General features: G+C 57.3%; 1 protein-coding gene across 21 annotated transcripts in view; it reads left to right on the top strand.

Moving 5' to 3' along the window:
* Nucleotides 1–19835, top strand: part of DYSF (dysferlin) — a 223026-nt gene that overhangs the window by 93990 nt on the left and 109201 nt on the right. For 8 of the 21 annotated variants that reach the window (XM_055539693.1, XM_055539691.1, XM_055539684.1 and 5 more), the window contains 11 exons: nt 1807–1922; nt 2427–2540; nt 4005–4182; nt 4711–4835; nt 6760–6866; nt 11933–12125; nt 14503–14658; nt 17900–18031; nt 18116–18282; nt 19143–19257; nt 19534–19639. In XM_055539693.1, coding sequence (XP_055395668.1) covers nt 1807–1922; nt 2427–2540; nt 4005–4182; nt 4711–4835; nt 6760–6866; nt 11933–12125; nt 14503–14658; nt 17900–18031; nt 18116–18282; nt 19143–19257; nt 19534–19639 — 1509 coding nt within the window. Of the gene's footprint in view, nt 1–184; nt 227–1806; nt 1923–2426; nt 2541–4004; nt 4183–4710; nt 4836–6759; nt 6867–11932; nt 12126–14502; nt 14659–17899; nt 18032–18115; nt 18283–19039; nt 19058–19142; nt 19258–19533; nt 19640–19835 lie in introns of all 21 variants that reach the window. The other 13 variants (XM_055539689.1, XM_055539687.1, XM_055539695.1 and 10 more) reach the window with 3 other exon arrangements.

Here is a 19835-nt window from a genome sequence, read left to right as displayed (position 1 = left end):
TGACTCAGTGTGTGATAAAGTCACAGCTGGGCTGGCCTTGGGGTCTCGGCCCACATCTGTTTCCCGTCCAGGAGCTGTTTTCCTTCTGTCTGCCGGCTGTCCATCCACAGTGCCTCGTTCACCTAATCGGTCCTCCACCCAGCCATGCCCATCCTAACCCCTCTTCCATTTCTTTACGCTTCAGAGGAGCCTGCAGGTGTGGTCAAGCCTCCTCCAGCCACAGAACGTACGTGCTCTCACCTCCGGGATGACATGACGAGGGAGTTGGGCCTTGAGGTTTTTACTGGAGGAGCAAGGGCGCTGGTTGTGGGGAAGTGTTCCATTTGCCTGTGGTGGGCTGGAGATTCCCCACCACAATCCCCAAGCTTAACTTTGGCTGTTACCTCTCAACCACGGTGGAATATGTAAATTGCTGGGAACGCTTCAAAGGCAATTCCCTCCCACTCTCTAACCCCCTTGCCGAATGTGCTGGGCCCTGGAACTCAAATGAGTTCACTCTCTCTAGCAGGGTGGGGGGTGGAGCAGGCAGGGGGTCCATGATGAGGAAGGGGAAGTGCGAGTCCTCTCAGGGACAGGGAGGAGGCCGGGGTGAACTGAAAACTCTTGAAGTTGAAATGTGCAAGGTAAATTACAGTCAAGATGATTAGTATAAATAATTAGTCATGCTTACAACAGCTCCATCAGGTCTTTCACCCCCATCCCCAAAGCCAGAGTGTGTGCTGGGGACTGGAAGGGGAGTGATGCTGGGTGCAGGGCTCTGGAACAGGCATGCTCCTGCATCTAGTTGGGAAAATCTTACTGCTCAGGGACGGGCTCAAGCCCAGGATCCCTGGTACCCGCCCCCCAGGGTCTGAGCACTCAGAGTCATCTCAGATAGTACCTGCTTCTGGGCCCACCTCCCACCTTTGCCATTCTGGAAACGGCCTCTTCCTCCTTCCTATAGTGGGGCACCCTGGCTTTTCAGGATTCTTAGAGTTTGGTCATTGAAGTCCTGTCCTAGGAAACTTGGCTGTCAGCTAGAAAGTCATGACATTAACAAAAGAGGGCCGTCAAAAAAAAAAAAAAAAGGATGGAAATGATGTGGAGGAAAGATTTTGTCTCATCATTAGTGTAATTCTCAAACTCTCCTCCAACTTGCTCCACTGAAAGATCCTTCTTTGCACAAAGTGGGGAAGAGGAGGAGATGCCAGGATGAGTCAAGGCTATTAAATGGTCTGTCTCAACTTCATAAGGATACAGGGGTGGAGGAGACATGTGCCTGAGGCTGCCCTGTGTGTGGGGTGACATCGGGCCCCCTCCCTGGAGTCCAGGAGATGTCTCTGGTGACCAGGCTCTTGGGCCTTCTTTGTGCCTCCCCATAGGCTGGATGGCCTGAGACACAGATGGAAGGGCAGGGTGAGGAGGGGATGAGCGTGGGCTGGGAGGGGCAGGGCAGTGAGCCCGAGCCCAGCTTTGCATGCCGGCTGAGTGCATGGGCTTGAAGGTGAGACCGCTGGGGTCATGCCTTTTTGCAGTCGTGTGTTCCTTTTCATCTCTTGGCCTCAGCTTCCTCATCTATACAACGAGACTAATAAAAACAATACAAATCTCCATGTCTCGACATGGTGAGGATTAAAGTCCCGCAGGGGAGACAGCAGTAGCTCTCATGGGGTTCACTGTCCTTTATACGTTTGAGGGGGCCGCATCCTGTGCACGTGCGAGGTGCTGAGACCGGGGATGGGCTTGGCCTGAAGGTAGCAGGGCTGAGCGCTAGACAGCTCGTCTGGGCCAGCCCCTCTGATCTGCACCTATGTCTATGTCTCCCAGTGGATGACCATCTAGGCTTCCTCCCCACCTTCGGGCCCTGCTACATCAACCTCTATGGCAGCCCCAGGGAGTTCACTGGCTTCCCGGATCCCTATGCAGAGCTCAACACGGGCAAGGTGAGCCAGACAGGAACCCAGATCCTGGGGCCTGCCTGGGCAGTATCTGAGGTCAGCCTGGACTCCAAGGGCCTGGCGGTGCTTGAGCGGGCCCAGGGCCAGGCAGCTACTGGCTCAGAGACCCCTTCTTCCTCCCAGACCCCTCCTGGCCCCTTCTTCCCTCCCACTCTCTTCTTTGCCTCTCCTTCAGGGCAAGCCTGACATCTCCTCCCAACCCCCCACCCCCACCCCTGCTAATTTTCCTGGCACCCAAGGGGCCCAGCTTCTGTCTGTCTCAAATGTCATTCTCCCCTGGCGAGGTTGGACCCTGGTGCTGACCATCAGGGTGGCATGGCCCTTGAACCCTCTGGGCCACCGTTTCCTCATCTGCAGAGTGACGGGGTGTGGCTCAGGGCCCTGCTGGTTTTCTGGGAGATGGGTGACCTCTGGGCCAGATGAGGTTCCTTCCCTTCCCCTTCTCCCCTCCACTCCCCCTGCTCCTGGTGACCCTTCCTCCCCTCTCAGGGAGAAGGCGTGGCCTACCGAGGCCGGCTCCTGCTCTCCCTGGAGACCAAGCTGGTGGAGCGCAGTGAACAGAAAGTGGAGGCTCTCTCTGCCGATGATATCCTTCGGGTAGAGGTGAGGGGCGTGGCCCTGGGAGGGGCCAGAAGGGCAGCGGCCAAGTGGGGCTGGTGGAGGAGGGCTCAGCTCCACCCATACTCATATGCCTTCTCACCTCTGGGCCTCAGAGTAACCCAGCACCTGGTCTGCCTTCCTGAGGAATGTTCAGAGGCTCAAAGAAGATAAAAAGTGGAAAGTGTTCCTGAGATGAAAGTGTTAGTCGCTCAGTCGTGTCCGACTCTTTTCAACCCCATGGACTGTAGCTTGCCAGGATCCTCTGTCTATGGGTTTCTCCAGCCAAGAGTACTGGAGTGGGTAGCCATGCCCTCCTCCAGGGGATCTTCCGGACCCAGGGATCGAACCCGAGTCTCCTGCATTCCAGACAGATTCTTTATCGTCTGAGCCCAAAGAAGATAAATAGAAGTATTTTGAAGTCTAGAGCTTGATGCAGGATGAGAGGCTGTTTTAAAATAGCTAACACTTACGAATCTCTGACTGTTTGTTTTTCACACTATGCTGATGATACTCCTGATGTCACTGAGTCCTCCCAGCACCTGCCAGGTGGCTGCTCTGAGTATCCCCATTTTACAGATGAGAACACTGAGGCTCAAATGTAACAAAGCAGCAAGTGGTGGAACCGGGCCTTATTTCTAGGAGGCAGCTATGTGGAGTCTTCATGAGGGATTATACGCTCTCACCCTGTAGTCAGTGGTGCTGGTTTGACTTCTGGCTTGTCCACTTACCAGTTGTATCAGTTTTCCTATATGTAAAGTGGGAGTAATAATTATACACACCTTAAAAGATTATTGTGAGAAAGAAGTTTATTCTTACCAGCACGCAGTAGGTGCTCGATAAGTGTTAGCTATTGTCACTGTGTGCTTGACCTAATAAACCAGTCATGTAACCCCTCTCCCCTCTGCCTTCCACAGAGGGGATTGTAAAGTCATCTTGGTTCAAGCCGGGATGTGTGGTTGGGTGCTGGCCATGTTCTCAGCCTGGTGCCTGATGCCCAGCGGGGACAATGGGGCTCATTCATCCCATGCGTGCGGCAGCCTGCGATGCTGCAGGGCTGGCCGGCGTGGTGGAGAGCCTGAGTGGTGCAGAGTGAGTGTTCTGGGTGGGCACATGGTGCGTTATGGCCTTCGGCCCCTTCTGGAAAGGCAGAGGCAGGAGGCCAGGCTCCCCGGGGTTGTGGTGCCTCTGCTGCTGGTTTGGATTAAGGAGCTCCATGACCTCGGAGGCGCGGACCTTAGTAGAGGAACACGGCCAAACACACAGGCCTGGAATGAGTTTGCTCAGTTACTGACCAAATCTGGGCTCTGGTGCCGAGCCGGAGCACTCGCCACCCACCCGTCCAGCCAGGGTTTTTTGGGTGCCAGGCTCAGCCAGGGCCTCCCAGCCACGTGACCCCCTCCCCCCCCCCCCGCACTGGTGTCCCTGTCCCTCCCCCCGTGACCCCGAGGCTGCCCTCTCTGCCCCCAGAAGTACCTCCGGAGGCGCAAGTACTCGCTCTTTGCCGCCTTCTACTCAGCCACCATGCTGCAGGACGTCGATGACGCCGTCCAGTTCGAGGTCAGCATTGGGAACTATGGCAACAAGTTCGACACCACCTGCCTGCCGCTGGCCTCCACCACCCAGTACAGCCGGGCGGTCTTTGATGGTGAGGCCGGAGGCTGCGTGCCTGGCGGGGGACCCAGGCCTCAGAGCAGGGGCCGAGCCCTAAATCCCATCCCCTGCGGAAAGCTTCTGGAGGCTCGCCCAAAGGCACACGGGTTTGGGGGCCCCCTAGTCTGCTCCCCGCTGTGCTGCCTCCCCGTGCTCATCTCCGGGTGCATCCCTCCTGCTGGGATCCATAGACTGGGCTCCTGACACCAGCAGGTGTCGGCCTTGATCTTGACCTTTGGCGACCACTCATTCCATGGTGGGTGTGGGGCTTGGCGTAGAGATTTTGGAGAGCGTGGGATTCCCAGGGTCCTTCTGACAGCGCCTTGGTTTTGATGTGCTAAGGAGCCCTAATGAGAGCAGCAGCCGTCTGCTCGGTGTGTGAGGGGGCTCTTGGCACCTCGCCCGGGCACTGGGGATACAGGGCGTGCCACAGCTGTCTTAGCGGGGGGGCGGGTGTTTGCATCCGCCCCTACTGCGCCCCCACGCCCCGCCCGGCTCAGCGCCAGGCCCCGCGTCCTTCCAGGATGCCACTACTACTACTTACCCTGGGGCAACGTGAAGCCCGTGGTGGTGCTGTCGTCTTACTGGGAGGACATCAGCCACAGAGTCGAGGCTCAGAACCAGCTTCTCAGGATTGCCGACCAGCTGGTGAGTGGAAGCTGCCACCACCCACAGCACCCCATGCATGCACCCCTCCCGCCCCGCGGGTGTCTTCAGTCCTGCCTCCACAGGGGCTAAGCCTGCAGACCTCACGATGCCTGTGGTCCCTGTGTCCTGACCAGGCCAGGCTTGCAGTCCTGCCCTGCACACTGGGAAGAGAGGAGAGGGAGGGAGCACAGCCTTGGGGGGATCATCCCTAGTCTGAGGTAGGAGACGGCACAGAGAAACAGCTGAGAGAGACCGAGCTGGGAGCAGAGGACAGAGCCTGCAGCCATCCATCCACCCATTCATTCACTCATCGAATGCCTTTGACTCTTAGCACAGCAAGGGTTGTGCTGGAAACATCTAGCTAGAGGGTGGACGTGAACAGGTTGCTGCCCCTGACTCCAGGGGTCAGCTTAGCAAAGGAGTAGGCAGGTTCATCCACCCCTCTCCTACAGAGGCTGGAATTTCAGTTCAGACGTTGCTCCAGGAGTCCCTAGGGAGGGGGGCTCAGAGGAGAGAGGAGGCCAGTTAGCATCAGGAAAGCAACTCAGGGCGGCGAGGGGCCGCATCCAGTGAGGGGAGTTGGGGGCCGGTTAGGATGCCCTTGCTGGGGTCCAGGGGAGTGGCTCTGGGAGGGAGCTGACCTCAGGGAGAAAACAGAAAGAGTTGAGCTGCAAGGACTTGGTGGTCTGTTGGACTGGGGAGCTGGGGCTGTGAGGAGGGCCTCCAGTGGCTGGGATCCGGGGAGAAGAGCAGGGCTGTGAGGTCAGGAGTGTGTCCTGTCCTGGATGTGGCTGGGGGTTACTGGTGGATGCTGGGATTTGCAGGCCTGGCGCTTGGCCAGAGAGCAGAGGAGAGTCAAAGTGGGCAGAGGGGAGAGGCCAAGGGCAGAAGATCTTGGTGGTGGCCCCTGGCCATTTCTGTGTGTGCACGGGGTGGAGGCTCAGCCACAAGGTGTGTGGCCCGTGAGAACAGGGGGAGGCAGGTGTGCATGCTTTGGGGGCCCACAAGGGCAGCAGGGTAGAGGGCAGGGCGTTGAGAGGTTTGGACAGGTGGAGGAGGTGAGCGTGGTGAGAAGGGAAGTGGGGAATGGGGATTTTAGAATGGCTGGGAGGGGTTGTCGGCCCCAGATGGGGACCACGATGACCCACACTTTCCCTGAGACCCGCAGTTCTCTGGGAGGGAGGGACCAGTCCACGCCCAGGTTTGGGAGAACTCGGAGTCGATTTTGTGCAAGTCCAGCATCTTCTTGGCCATCAGTCCTCTCCCAGGCCATGCCTGGCAGACAGGGGCTGGCTGTTCCTTCCAGGGCCTGTCTGTCCGCAGTGTGGTGGGCCCAGGGTGGAGCGCAGGCTCAGGAAGGCAGAAAAGGTGGGCAAGGGGATGGGGATGGAGGGGCAAGTCCTTGGCCTGAGCGTGACCTGTTGGGAGATCTCTGTCTCCCAGTTCAGGCCTGAGGCCTGGGGCTGGAGCACCCTCTGGAGGAGACCAGTTGCAATGGGGGCACGAGTAGGAGTTTGGGGAGGGAAGGCCCTCCGGGGCAGGCTGTCTGAGCGCTCCCGAAGGAAGGAGCATGGGATCCAAGCCTGCTTGGGTGGTAAGGTTTGGAAAGGAGAGAGGGTGCAGGTGGGACCTGGAGCTGGCTCTGAGGTCGCTTACCTGTGAGACCTGGCTTGACGGGGCCGTGGACAGCGAGATACACAAGCGTGGTGGGAGTCCCCGGTCTGGGAATTGGATGTTTGGTGCGGGGAACCCTGCAAAGTTCTTGAGCCACGACAGCCGCTGGCTCGTGGGGTCCGTACTCTACCTTCTTGGCTCTCACTGTTCTTTCCTTTTTGGTTCAGGGGCTGGGCTGTGGTGACAGGACCTGGGGATTGAGGGTCCGCCTCACGGTGACCTTCCTGACCCCTGCCCGCCTGTTCCACAGGAAGCCGGCCTGGAGCAAGTCCACTTGGCCCTGAAGGCTCAGTGCTCCGACGAGGACGTGGACTCCCTGGTGGCTCAGCTGATGGATGAGCTCATCGCAGGCTGCAGGTAGGGGGTGCCCGGCACCCACGGCGCCCTCCCCTTCTGGCTGGCCGGGCCCTTTCCCGGGAGTGTTCGTGTGTGGCGGTGAGCGACGGCACGTCTCCCCGGCCACGCTTGGCTAGCAGTCCAGCCCGTGCTGAGTCCAAAGGTGGTGGAGCCAGCGCGGGGAGTTGAAAAGGTGACATTTAGAGCAGGTCATAAATCTCCCTGCAGCAGCGGCAGCTGCGGGCCCAGGGCGGCCCGGCTCACCTGAATGGGGAGCGTTGTGTCTCTGATCCCCGACCTCTTATTTCCCTGATGGAATCTCCAGGAGGAGCTGGCTGGTGGGGGTGAAGGCGCCCCTCCTCCCCCCAAGGCTGTGTCAGGGACCAGTGTTTCTGTTTAGCCTTCTATTGACATGGCTGATTGTCAGCTTCAGGAAAAGGGAGCCCCAGGGGTGAAGGAGAATGGGGGTTCAGGGCCCTGGTAGAAGGGGAAGCATCTGAACCTCTCCTCCACAGCTGGGTGATTTGGGGCTCACCACCCATCTGCTCTGAACCTTGGTTTCCTTGTTTCAACCTGACATTAAGAATATTGTAACCACTTTATAATGTCACATAAGCAAAATGCCTGGCCCTTAGGACGTATTTAATAAATGATAGCTGTGATTCTTATCAAGCAGAAGAAACATTAAGGAGACTTAGATTCTCATCCTGTTACCCACCTTTGTGGCTTTGGGCAACTTCACTTCTCTGGGCCTCAGTTTTCCCAGGTATTAAATGGACTTAATAATAGACAGCAGTCTTTTTTCTTACCATGGGATTAAGTGTGAATGTATGCAGATATATTCTACACCCTCCTCTAAATCGTCTCACCCTAGCCCCTGTGGAATGTATGAGAAGTGCTATGTGGCTGCCTGCCCCTTCTGGTCCTTTGTACCCCAGGTAGGAAGCACACCTTTATCAGAAATGGCCCTGTGGCCTGCTGCCCAGATGGGTCATTCATTCCTCCAAACTTTCCTGAGACCTGGCAGGTTCCAAGCGAGGAACCTAAAGCATGTTACAAGGGTGCAGCTTCAGCCCTCTCGGGGTTGATGAGGCAGAAGTGAGCAAATGAAGGAAAGTGTTGGGGGCTCGAGGCATGTGCCCTCGGAGCTCAGAGCAGGTGCATCTTGTGAAAATCTATAGACGCTTCCTGGAGGCAGTGGTGCCCTAGGAGAACTCTGGAGGGGAGGAGTCAGCCTTTGGGGGACGGACTTCTGGGCATGGGCGCAGGAGCCTTGGATACCTGCTGCCTCCTGGGGGTTGTGAGGGGAGCTGCAGTCCCGTTGGGACAGGCCTCAGGGGGTTGCTAAGGCAAGCCCAGAGCTGGGGGCAGCGGGGGCCCAGGGATTCCTGGGGTTCAGAACTCACTCTGGCTGCAGTGAGAGTGGTGGGCTGGGGGTGGTGGTGAGGGGTGACTGATGAAGGCATCACCCAAGGCAGGGGACTCAGGGACATGGGTGAGAGAAGTAGAGGGCAACGTGGACTGTTCAGGAGGCATTGTGGTGAGTAACAGCCTCATGGGGACCACTTTCTGTGCCAGGTGCAGTTCTGAGAATTTCACCTGTATTAACTGATCATAAGAATCTTATGAGGTGGGAAGTAGAGGGATCCACATTTTACAGATGAGAAAACAGGCTCCGAGAGGTTAATCGCCCAGATTCACACCCTAGTAAGTGGCTGACCCCCTCGCTGTGCTGCTCTGTACTGGACAGGCTTTGATGGTGGATTGAGTGTGGGGGCCCAGGGAAGGTCCAGAATGGTCCCTTGGCTCTGGCCAGAGCAGGAGGGTGGAGAGCAGGGCCATTTCTGGAGGGGGACAGTGGGAGAAGAGCAGCTTTGGTAGAGGGAGAGGCGCTCGGGGCTGGCAGTGCTGAGTAGCAGTTGTCTGTGGTCTGGAGGTTGGAGGTCACTGTGAAGCTAGAGGGGGTACCCTCAGCAGGGGCAGCCGCAGAGTGCCTGGCTGTGCCCCACTGCCCGACCTGACAGCTCGGGTGCGGAGGGCGGGCCGGGGCTCTGGGTTCAGCATGGTCTGCTCATGACTCACGCGTGGTGTGGACCTTGGCAGGTCTGAGGGGCCTGACACATCTGAGACAGGTGGGTCCTGAGCCCCTGGGCCACTGCACCGCTCTCCCAGTGACCCCCTCTTGACGTACTTGGCTCAAAATGCCTCTGCCAAAGCCTGGTCCCCTTGAATCACTCTCCTGGGGATAGAAGGTGGCCGGGGGCCTCCTGGAGAGCCCTGGTCTCAAGTCAGGGGCTTGTGAGGAGGGTCCCACCCCCTCGGGAGGGCACGCATGGCTCTCTATGGAAGATCTGTTCCCTCGGCTCCATCTGGGCCACCAATAGCCCTGGGGTGGCAGAAGGAGAGCTCCCCTCCCCAACCCGGCTCTGTGTTGTGCATCATTGCAGCCAACAGCAGGGCAGCTGGGTGCAGATTACATGAGCCAGCTTGCCATAGATGACCGCCAGCTGCTCGCCCATTCCTCCGGCCAGCCCCCGCCCACCGCTCCACCATCAAGAGCCCTTCGTTTGCACAGATCCCTTCCTGCCGCATCTCCTGGGAGCCCCTCTCCCCACTGTGCCAGTCGCGCCCACTCTGCTCCTTCGGCCCAGCCTTCTCCTCTCATCTCCTGACCCATGGACCCATCTGCCAGCCACACCTGGGTGTCCACCGGGCACATCCTATCATTTTCTGTGATCTTCCTAAGCCTGTGTCCTGCCACCTCCACTCCAGCCCTGCAGCGGCTCCCGTTGCCTTCAGGAAAAGCCAGCCTCGTCTGACACGTGGACTTCTCTGTCTCCACTGCCTGCTCCTGGACCTCAGCAGTCTCACCCTCCGGCCCCCCGGAGCCTCCGTGCTGGCTCACTCCCTTGCACGTGCTCCCCCCGCCTCTGAGCCTTGTCTTCTGCACATTCTGCTTCTTCAGCCAGAAGGCCCTTCCTGCTCTGCTCGGCCTGACCTGCTTCTGCCGACCTGCCAGTGCAGCTTGAGTCCTCTTCCTCCAGGAAGTACTCCGGACTCTGAGAAAGCTCAGGAGGGGAGCTTGTCTGTTCCAGGGCCTTCCTGAAGGTAGAGCTGGGTCTCATCCCTGGATCCAGCCTCTGGTCAGGACCAACAGAGCTGTTCCTCATGAGGATTGAAATGAATGACCCAGTGCCCAGGGTATCTTTCAGGCTGGACACTCTCCCCTCCCAGGCAGCATCCCTGATAAAGGCATCCACTCTCCGCGGGGGCAGACAGCCACCTCATGGACAGCCCAGCTCTGCTCCTAGCCTGTGCTGGACCCTGCCCTGGGCTGGCCTGTCGTTTCCAAGTCATCCAGGGTTGGTAGAGCGACTGCCCCTGCTTGGGGTTGGGGCCCTGTCATCGGCCTCCACTTCCAGGTCTCCCTTTTTTCTGGGCCTGCCTTGTGCTTTACGGGGTGGGAAAGGGCCGGGGCACCTTGCTTGTGGCAGTTACGGGTCTCGACTGTTTCTTGGGGAGCCTTGGCTGGGCTGGTGGCCTCCATGAAAATCTCCCTTTGGTGGTCTGCATGGCAGTCCCTCTCAGTTCCCGACCCAGGCTGGGAGCATAAATCACCCTGGTTGGCTCTACTCTCCATATCCCACTCCAGACCCGCCTGCCCCCGCCCTCAGGCCCACTGAGGCCTCCTTCCCAGCAGGCCCAGCCCAGGAGTCCGGTCGGGCCCCCCTTCACCCTCCGAACATGCCCCTCCGCCGTGCTCTGGAGAGCTGGGGATGAAGGCCGCCCCTCTCCTGGCCTGGGGCAGCCCCATCCGAGGCACCCTCGGGGCAGTAAATATTATATTACCACAGGGTGTGCAGTACGTGACCTGAGACAGGCCCCAGGGCTTAAGTTTCCTGAGATGGAGTTTGCGTACTGCTCCCCCCACCCTAAAAATTCAATTAAAAAAAATAACAGGAAAAATGTAGTGCGCCGAGGGCCTGCCAGAGTGGTGTATCTGGCGGCGGCGGTGCCGCTGCGCTCGGCGGTAATTGGTTCTGCATAGCTCGGGGAAATTGGCAGAAAAATAAATCAGCCGGGAGCCGGGAGTCGAGACACCGCGGGGAGGGAACGTGAGGTGGGGGGTGGCTGCGAGTGGTGGGAGCAGATCTGGTGAGCAAGCGGGCTTGACTGATGTCCTGTTTGCGAGTCAAGGGCTTAGCGGGGGTGGGGCGGCCCGTGCCCTGGAGCAGAAGTAATCTGGAGGAGTCCTGCCCGGTGAGAAGAGCACAGAGGCCGCCACCCGCCCCTTCCGTCCTCTGTGACCCCTGTGTGCGTACTAACTGACCCCGGGCCTTGGTGTGGGCCGGAGGAGCCATATAAAGGGGCGCCCAGGCAGGGAGCCCAGCCTTTGGATGAGGGTGGTCAGAGTTATATGCCTCCAAATAGGGTTGAGTTTAAACCCAACCCCCCTACTGGAGGCTTGGGGGCCGTGTTTCTGGGACTGCGTGTACCCCCACCTCCTCTCCAAAGGCTTCCCAAGGCAGAGGGTTCTGGGAGGGGTACTGTGGGGCCACCCTGGGTCGACCCATCTGTGCTGCTGGCTCCTGGCCTCCCCACAGCGTCTGCAGTGGCTTGTCAGGGGTCCATAAATTTCCTTCTTGAAGAAAGTGTGCGTACAACAGAATGGATTCGTTTCAGCCAAAGGCAACTTAGTGCTCAGGCCTCTGCTCTAGGAGGGTGCAGCGGGGGCAGGAGGGACCCACCGGGCCTCTGGGGGCTTGCAGTCAGTTGGGCAGAGGGGATGCACAGGTGAAAGAGGTCACAGAACTGGAGGCTGAGAGGGTAGGTTCCAGACGGGCAGCCTCAGAACAGAGAGGTACTTCAGAGCAGGAGGCACTCTGGCCAGGGTGGTTGGGGCAGGCTTCCTGGAGGAGGTGGCTGGAGGAGGTACCCAGGGCAGGTGGAGCAGCCAGCAGGAAGCTGAGGGTTTGAAGCCTGTTGTGAGTGCCTGTGCACACGTGTACACGCCTGTGTGTGTGCCCGGGCCCAGGTGAGTGCTGGGCTCTGGCTCATCAGGCAAATCCCGTCTCTGTCCGTCATAGCCAACCCCTGGGTGATGTCCAGGAGAAGCCCTCTGCCACCCACCTGGACCAGTACCTGTACCAGCTGCGCACCCGCCACCTGACCCAGATCACCGAGGCGGCCCAGGCCCTGAAGCTCGGCCACAGTGAGCTCCCTGCCGCCCTGGAGCAGGCTGAGGACTGGCTCCTGCGGCTCCGTGCCCTGGCTGACGAGGTAGCTGACCCTGCGTGGTGCCTTCCTTCCCGCCTGGGATGTCAGAGCTGGGAGGGGCAGGGGGATGTCTGGTGCAAACTGGCTCTGTTGCGGGGTAACCTTGGGGAGGTGACTTAATCTCTCAGCCTCCATGTTTGCCTTCAGAGGGGATACTGGGTGTGGTGGGGCCCAGCCCAGAATCTGGCATGTAGTAGGTGCTTGATAAATGCCCCTGAAGAAAGAAAGTGAAGTCACTCCGTCATGTCTGACTCTTTGCGACCCCATGGACTGTAGCCCACCATGCTCCTCCATCCATGGGATTTTCCAGGCAAGAGAACTAGAGTGGGTTGCCATTTCCTTTTCCGGACCAAGAATACTTGAGCGGGTTGCCATGCCCTCCTCCAGGGGATCTTCCTGACCCAGGGATCGAACCTGGGTCTCGAACGTTGTAGGCAGATGCTTTACCATCTGAGTCACCAGGGAAGTTCAAAAATGCCCCCAAGTATGCTCAATAAATGTGCTTAATAAATGCTGCCGAGGGCTTCCCAGGTGCCTCACTGGTAAAGAATCCGCCTGTAGTGCAGGAGTAGCAGGAGATGTGGGTTTGGTCCCTGGGTCAGGAAGATCCCCTGGAGGAGGGCATGGCAACCCGCTTAAGTATTCTTGCCAAGAAAATTTCATGGACAGAGGAGCCTGGTGGGCTTCAGGCCAGAGGGTCACAAAAAGTCAGACATGACTGAAGAGACTTAGTGCAAATGGTGCCAAAGTATGTCAGAGACAGAGCTGGGACCAGAATTCGGGGCGCCTGGTCCAGTGCCAGGGCCCCCTTCCCCAGGGATCCAGCCCCACCTCCCCACCTACCTGTCTGCCTCGAGCCTGCCTCACAGGACCCTGTGTTTCCTGCCCGCCTGGATGCTCCTGAGCCCCAGGCTTGAGGAGGCTCCACCTGTAGTAATGTTGCATCTACACCCTGAACCCTCTGCCCTCCGGGGTCAGATGCCCCCACCAGGTCTCCAGGGAAGCCGGCAGGCCACAGATGTGTCTAGAATGAGGAGAAAGGTCTGCCCATATGTCATGGGTGGACACAGGTGCTGACCACCCTGGCCAGAGCCATGTGGGACCCCCAGGGAGGGAGGTCGTGAGGCATGATCTCTGCAGAAGGGGTGTGCAGAGAAGGGCAGAGCCTGAGTGGGGAGAAGAGGGCCCAGGAGGTGGAAGGGGTGGTCTGGAGGGGAAGTGGCCTGAAGGGTCAGTGTTGTCTCTTCCCCAAGTGGGGCCTCTAACATATGACTGGTTACTTGGGTGCCACTGTGCTGCTCGAGCCCAGGATGACCCCTAGAAGTGGCTGTGGACCATCCCCTGGGGCGGGTCACAGACTGCCTTCCACATCTTGGCCCAGACTCCGGAACCCTCAGCGCAGACTGTGTCATGGCTGGGAGTGGTTAAGGTGACACGAGTGCTAAGGATTGTGGAGGAAATGGGAGGGAGCCTTTCTCAAATTTGAGTGTGCTTCAGAATCCCCCGAAGGGCTTGTCAGCACAGGGTCCATGCCCCACCTGATCTCGCATGTCTGGGGTGGGCCCTGAGCATCTGCATTTCCGGCAAGTTTCCAGGTGATGCTGCGGGACCACACTTGGTGCTGTGGTTAGGGACACATATTTAGAATCAGAAAAGCCTGGCTCCTCACCTCTTTGAGCCTGAGTTTCCTCGCCTGTGCTGCCTCCCGGCTGCAGGGGTGAAGTGACACGCAGGGAGACGCTAAGGGAGGGTGCCGGCCAGCAGCCCCTCCCACAGAGCACAGGCCTTGGGAGCAGACGGATTTAGCCAACCGACCACCTCTCCCGAGTGTGGCATCTAGGAGCAGTTCTCCCAGAGGCGTGGAAGCGCTCCAGGGCCCTCCGTTTTCAGAGCCCTGTGTCAGTGTCCCCAGAAAAGGGCCAGACCCCCAAACCCCTGCTGTTAGAGGGAGAAGGGCCCGGTGTCCTCTGGGAAGGGGCTCGCCTTCTGTAAATTCACCGCTGCTCTCAGGAGTGGGGAACGGGGTGGCTCTTAGGTGTAATGTCATCTCTAGGGTCAAGTCAGCATTTCTCTACTCCCCAGTGGAGGGGTCTAAGAACTTGGGGCTCCAGGCAGGAGGGTCTCTTCCCAGAAAATGTGAATGCAGAGCAGTGAATTCCTGGTGGGCTACTCCTGTGAGCTGGGGGCAGCCTGGCGTCCTCTCCTTGAGGGCTCATAGCTGCTGAAGATACAGGTGCCCAGCCAGCCCTGGGGAGTCAGGGGACACCCGAGGGTAGGAGCTTGGAGGAGAGGCCTGCGGAGGCTGGCTCACTTGTGGTGGGCTGAGGGCGCGGGCTGGATGGTACCGTTGTCCCTACCCTGACTGCCACCCTCTCTCCAGCCCCAGAACAGCCTGCCTGACATCGTCATCTGGATGCTGCAGGGGGACAAGCGGGTGGCGTACCAGCGGGTGCCTGCCCACGAGGTCCTCTTCTCCCGCCGGGGCACCAGCTACTGTGGCAAGAACTGTGGAAAACTGCAGACGATATTTCTGAAAGTGGGTTGTTTTCCCTTAAGTTGTGGTCATACTCTTTTACCCCTAGGGTGGTCCACTTCCCTCTGGTTCCCTGTTTTCTGTCAGGCTCAGAATTTTAAGGCTCTGCTCTCTGAAGGGACCGAGGGCTTCCACAGAAAGACTTCCCTTCTCCCCTCCTCCCACAAAGTCCCTAGACCCCATGCACTTGGTCTGGAAAGCGAGTAGGTGAGAATCAGGGGGTGCTGGGAATGAATGGGGGGCTGACCCCGAAGGCTGTGTTCCTCTCCAGCCAGCTCCCTGGTGGGGGCGGCCTCAGCCCTCAGCCCCCACGGCCAACCTTTAGGAGTCCTGGCACAGACCTGCCTCCACCCTCCCGAGGGTTTGGCTCCAGGCGGAGTCACACTCTGGTTAGAGTTCCTCCCCGTGTTAAGGCTGGTGTGTGGGCGCTGGCTGTGCCCGTGGCTCTGCTCATCGGAGGCCTGGGACCAGGTAACCCTGTCCCTTCCGTCCTTTGGTCCCCACCTCCCCTGCCCTTTCTCCTCCCACCCATCCTTGCTCCCCCACCGTCTTCTCTCAGCCTTGGGGGTGGGTGACAGGGAAGTGAGCAGGTGCCTGAAGATGCCTGCTTTCTTCTCTGGGTTCATGTGGGGATACACGAACCTTGGTCAGGAGGCTGTGGCCGGCTGGTCAGGACACAGTTCAGGGACACCCCTCTCTGAGCTGTGGCTGCTGCGGCCCAGGCGAGGGTCTGCGTGTGGACAGCCGTCACTGAGGCTGCTCTGCTCGAGGAGGAGGCCTGGGGAGTGAGCCTGCTGCTCACTGCGTGGGGCTGACTCCAGATGGCTCTGCTGGCATCATGAACTGCCTGGCCTTCAACCTTCCCTCCCCTGTCTCTTCCCATCCACACCAGAGCCTCCTTCCATCTCACCTCTTCCAGGAAGTCACTGTGGACTAACCTTAGCCTCCAACCTCTGAGTGGCTATTGGCCGATCCATTCATACACTGGCCAGTCATTCTCGCTGCCCTCTGAGGTGGGCAGAGGAGACAGCTTTCAAAGGCACAGTGTGTGTGGACAGGTTGTAGGTTGGCTGAAATACTGTGTGGCCTTGGGCAGATTGCCCAATCTCTCTGAATGCTGTTTTCCTACCTACAGAATAAAGATCAGACTGCCCTGATTACAGCATTGAGGATGGAATTAGGTAGCACAAGTCAAGGGTCTTCCTGGAACTAGGTGATCAATGAATACAATTTTTTTTCTTCTCTTCTCCCCTTTTCCTTCTGGGGAGCTCTTTGCCCCCTGGGGAGAGGAGGCTCCACCAGCACCGTGGCTGGAGGCCATCACAAAGCCAGGGATGATCAGAAGTCTACATGCAGGTCCTTGGTGCTTCAGAGGAGAGCTGGCTTTGCCTAGAAAGAGGGCAGGGGTGTGAGGCAGTGGGCTGGCTCTCCCACCTGGGACATTTTCCTCGTGAGATCCCAACCTCCTAGCATCCCGCTTTCTTCTCTCCCAAGCCAGCTCCTTGCCTGGTTGGGCAGATGGGAAAGGAAGTCCAGGAGCGGCCACATCTGAACAGGGTTAACCAGGCTGTCAGGCTGCAGTGGAGGTGAGGCTGCAGGAGCGGGCCTGGTAGATGCCTGTGAACGGAATGAGCATCAGGCTCTGACCTCTTGGCCCTGCAGCCTCAGGGAAATGCAAACTGAAAAATTTTTCTGATCCCAAGCAAGAAAAAAAAAAAAGATATAAGATTGTTTCTCGAAGTCTTCCCCACTGAGTTTATGAGCCCCGCCAGTAGCTCCTGAGCAAGCTCTACAAAAATGTTGGCAGCAAGCAGAGACCAAGAAAACATTGGTGTTTCTTAAGTTAAACCAAAGTTGGAAAAAATGAGCACCAGCAGAGAGGGAGAGGAGCCCCAAACTAGACATTTCTTTATTTGCTGTTGCTATTTTGGGTCCAGCAGGCTGGCCCTGTCTGGGGGAGGGCAGGGGAGAGACTGGGGGCGGATGGGGGAAGAGGGGGGTCAGGCATTCCTGCCATCTCCCTGGGGCTGGTGGTTTGGAGGGGAAAAGGCTACTAACCACCCCAGGGGAGAGGACACCGAAGCAAACAGTCATAGGGAGGTTTCCGAGGGGTGACACTTGGGGTCAGGGGCTCCTCCAGGCTTCACTGAGGATGAACCAAGACAGAGAGGCTGGGTGAAGGGTGAGATTGCTGATGCCCTGGCATGACCACCCCTTTCTGATCCTCTTACCTGGCCTGGGCTTCCGCTCTGGGGATCCAGGCCTCTTCTACTGGTTGGAGAGCCTCCCTTTCCTCTAAACCCACCAAAGTGACTTTCTTATCTCATTCAGCTCCATGTCCCAGTGGAGACACTCCTCCAAGCTCAGGCACATGAAGCCTGGATACTTAATGTGTTACTTCCTCTAAGGGACTGTGTGTTATTCTGAAAGTGAGGCACTTCTGTTCCTTAGGCCCTATCTGACCCTTGATTTCAATCAAATGGTGAAGCAGTTGTGGAGAATAAATGTTTTATGTTGGGTTGTTGTGGTTATTCTGTTTTGGCAGAGCTTCTGAAAGTTTCAGGATAAAAAGCAGTTGAAGACCAGTGAATAGCAGTTAACATGCTGATAAGCACTTGAAAGGGTGGGGATATCAGATGATACAATATCCAGCCAAAAACCCCTGAAAAAAAAAAACAAACCCCAAACTGAAACTGAATAGAGAGGCTTTAACCTCTCCCCTTTTCAGACCTTTCTTTCTCTTATAGAGACATGTTCTAGAACCGCATCATCCAATATGCTAGCCATATGTGGTTATTTAAATTTAAATGAAATAAAACTAAAAATTTAGTTTCTCAGTCATACCAGCTACATTTTAACTGCTCAATTGCCACATGGAGCTGGTGCATTGAACTCTGCAAATGTAAAAAGCCATTTCCACTGTAACAGAAATTTCCACGGGACCATGCTATTCTAGGAGAGAGCAGAAGTGAGGATGTGGTGGGAGAGGGGAGAATGGGGCTCCTGGTCTCGACACAGCCCGTCTCTGCATAGAGCACCTGGATGGGAGGAATGCAGTCTTCTCTTTTGATGGGAAGAAATCTTGGTGAGGTTTCTCAGTCGTCCGTGAACTTCTGAGAAGTCCCCCAATAGGGCCCACCCTGATGGGGTGTCAGGCTGGTATGCCCAGGCCTGGAGGCCCTGCAAGTTGAGACATCCTGACTCTGAAGGGGATTGTGGGTTTCTTTCCTTCTCTGGTACCCAGTATCCGATGGAAGGGGTGCCCAGAGCCCGGATGCCGGTGCAGATTCGGGTCAGGCTCTGGTTTGGACTCTCTGTGGATGAAAAGGAGTTCAACCAGTTTGCTGAGGGCAAGCTCTCCGTCTTCGCTGAAACCGTGAGTGCCTGACCACCTGCCCACCCTGCCCCCAGCCCCTGAGCTACTGCAGGCCTGCTCACTTCCCTGTTGCTCACTCTCCAGTATGAGAACCAGACCAAGCTGGCCCTGGTTGGGAACTGGGGCACAACTGGCCTCACCTACCCCAAGTTTTCTGACATCACGGGCAGGATCAAGCTACCCAAGGACAGCTTCCGCCCCTCAGCTGGTTGGGCCTGGGCTGGAGACTGGTTCGTGTGTCCAGAGAAGACGTGAGTTGTGGGCAGGGAGGGCTTGGAGATGTGGGCAGGGAGGGCTTGGAGACCCCCTCTGCCCCAGCCATTTCTGTGAAAGGGTCTCTGTCTACTCTGCCCCTATGTTGGTCAGAGTGACTCCTTTGAACTCTCCTGGGCTCACGAGGCAGCATTCTCTGCTCAAAGGGCTCTAATGATCAGAAAGTCCTTTCTGATTAAACCTAAGCTGACATCCAGTAGACTTTGCATCCATTGGTTACAGCCCTTTCCTCCAAGATACCAGAGAAAGCCTGCTCTCTCCTCTGCATGTTAATCCCTCTCCCGTCTCAGGCCCCCTCTCCCTTAGTGCCTTTCAGGACAGCCTTATCCTTCTTCAACTGCATTGCCATCTCTACCTCTTCCTCCTCTCTCTTTTTCTATTTTGGTTGATATTCAACATTTTTTTTTTTTTTTAACTCTTTAAAAATTGAAGAGTAATGCCTATCGTAGTCACCTACTCAGATCTTTTTTTTTTTTTTTTAATTTTATTTTATTTTTAAACTTTACATAACTGTATTAGATTTGCCAAATATCAAAAAGATCTTAAGTATGCAGCCTGATAATCTTTTACATTTATGCAACTATCTACTGAGCTTCAAATTCCCACAGGGTATTTGGAGTCTTCAGTTGGTTTCCCTGTTTCTTTCTCTATCTTGGTGGTGACGTTCTCTTCCGTCCCCTTGACTCGCTGCCCTTCCTGTCTCTTCCCCTCATCTCTCCTGTTGTTGGTTGGAAGTGAGGCTGACACAGAAAGGTTGGCCCAGGCCCTGGAGTGCTCTGCCGGAGGGTGTGGATGGGTGGGGGTGTTGGCAGAGACTCTGACTCACCCCTGTCCGCAGACTGCTTCACGACACTGATGCTGGCCACCTGAGCTTCGTGGAGGAGGTGTTTGAGAACCAGACCCGGCTGCCTGGAGGCCAGTGGATCTACATGAGTGACAACTACACGGATGTGGTAAGGGGGTGCTCTGGGGCAAGTGGGCTCTGCTTTCCCAGGGTCCTGGGCATTCAGGCCCAGGAAGGGCCTGCAACTGAGAGAAGAACGTTCTCCGCTGCTCCCACAGCCCCAGCACCCATGCTCGGGCTTTCACAGGGCCAGTGAGAGGTCTGGCAAGGGTCGGACACGGACCCCAAGTGACACCTGGGGCTTTGAGAGTGTGCAGCGTCAGGGTGCATCTTCTCATCTCCCCATCCGTCTCTTCTCACGCTTGCCTGACCCGTGTCACTCTAGAACGGGGAGAAGGTGCTTCCCAAGGATGACATCGAGTGCCCGCTGGGCTGGAAGTGGGAAGATGAAGAGTGGTCCACGGACCTGAATCGGGCTGTTGATGAACAAGGTGGGCAGCGTGTGGAGCCCCGTGAGCACCCAGCAGTCTTGTGAGGCATGTTGGTGGGGACAACTAGAGGCAGAGCCCTTGGACTTGGGGTACTGGCCTTCACTGGGCTAGTTCATCTGGGGGACCTCCTGGGGAGGCCTTACTTCAAACTACAAATCGGGAATCAGTGGCCACTTGAAAGTCTGTGAATGTCCTC

Source organism: Bubalus kerabau, chromosome 11, assembly GCF_029407905.1.
Source record: "Bubalus kerabau isolate K-KA32 ecotype Philippines breed swamp buffalo chromosome 11, PCC_UOA_SB_1v2, whole genome shotgun sequence".
Lineage (NCBI taxonomy): Eukaryota > Metazoa > Chordata > Mammalia > Artiodactyla > Bovidae > Bubalus > Bubalus kerabau.
The sequence above is the reverse complement of the archived record's forward strand: the minus strand, read 5'-3'. Positions and strand labels throughout refer to the sequence as shown.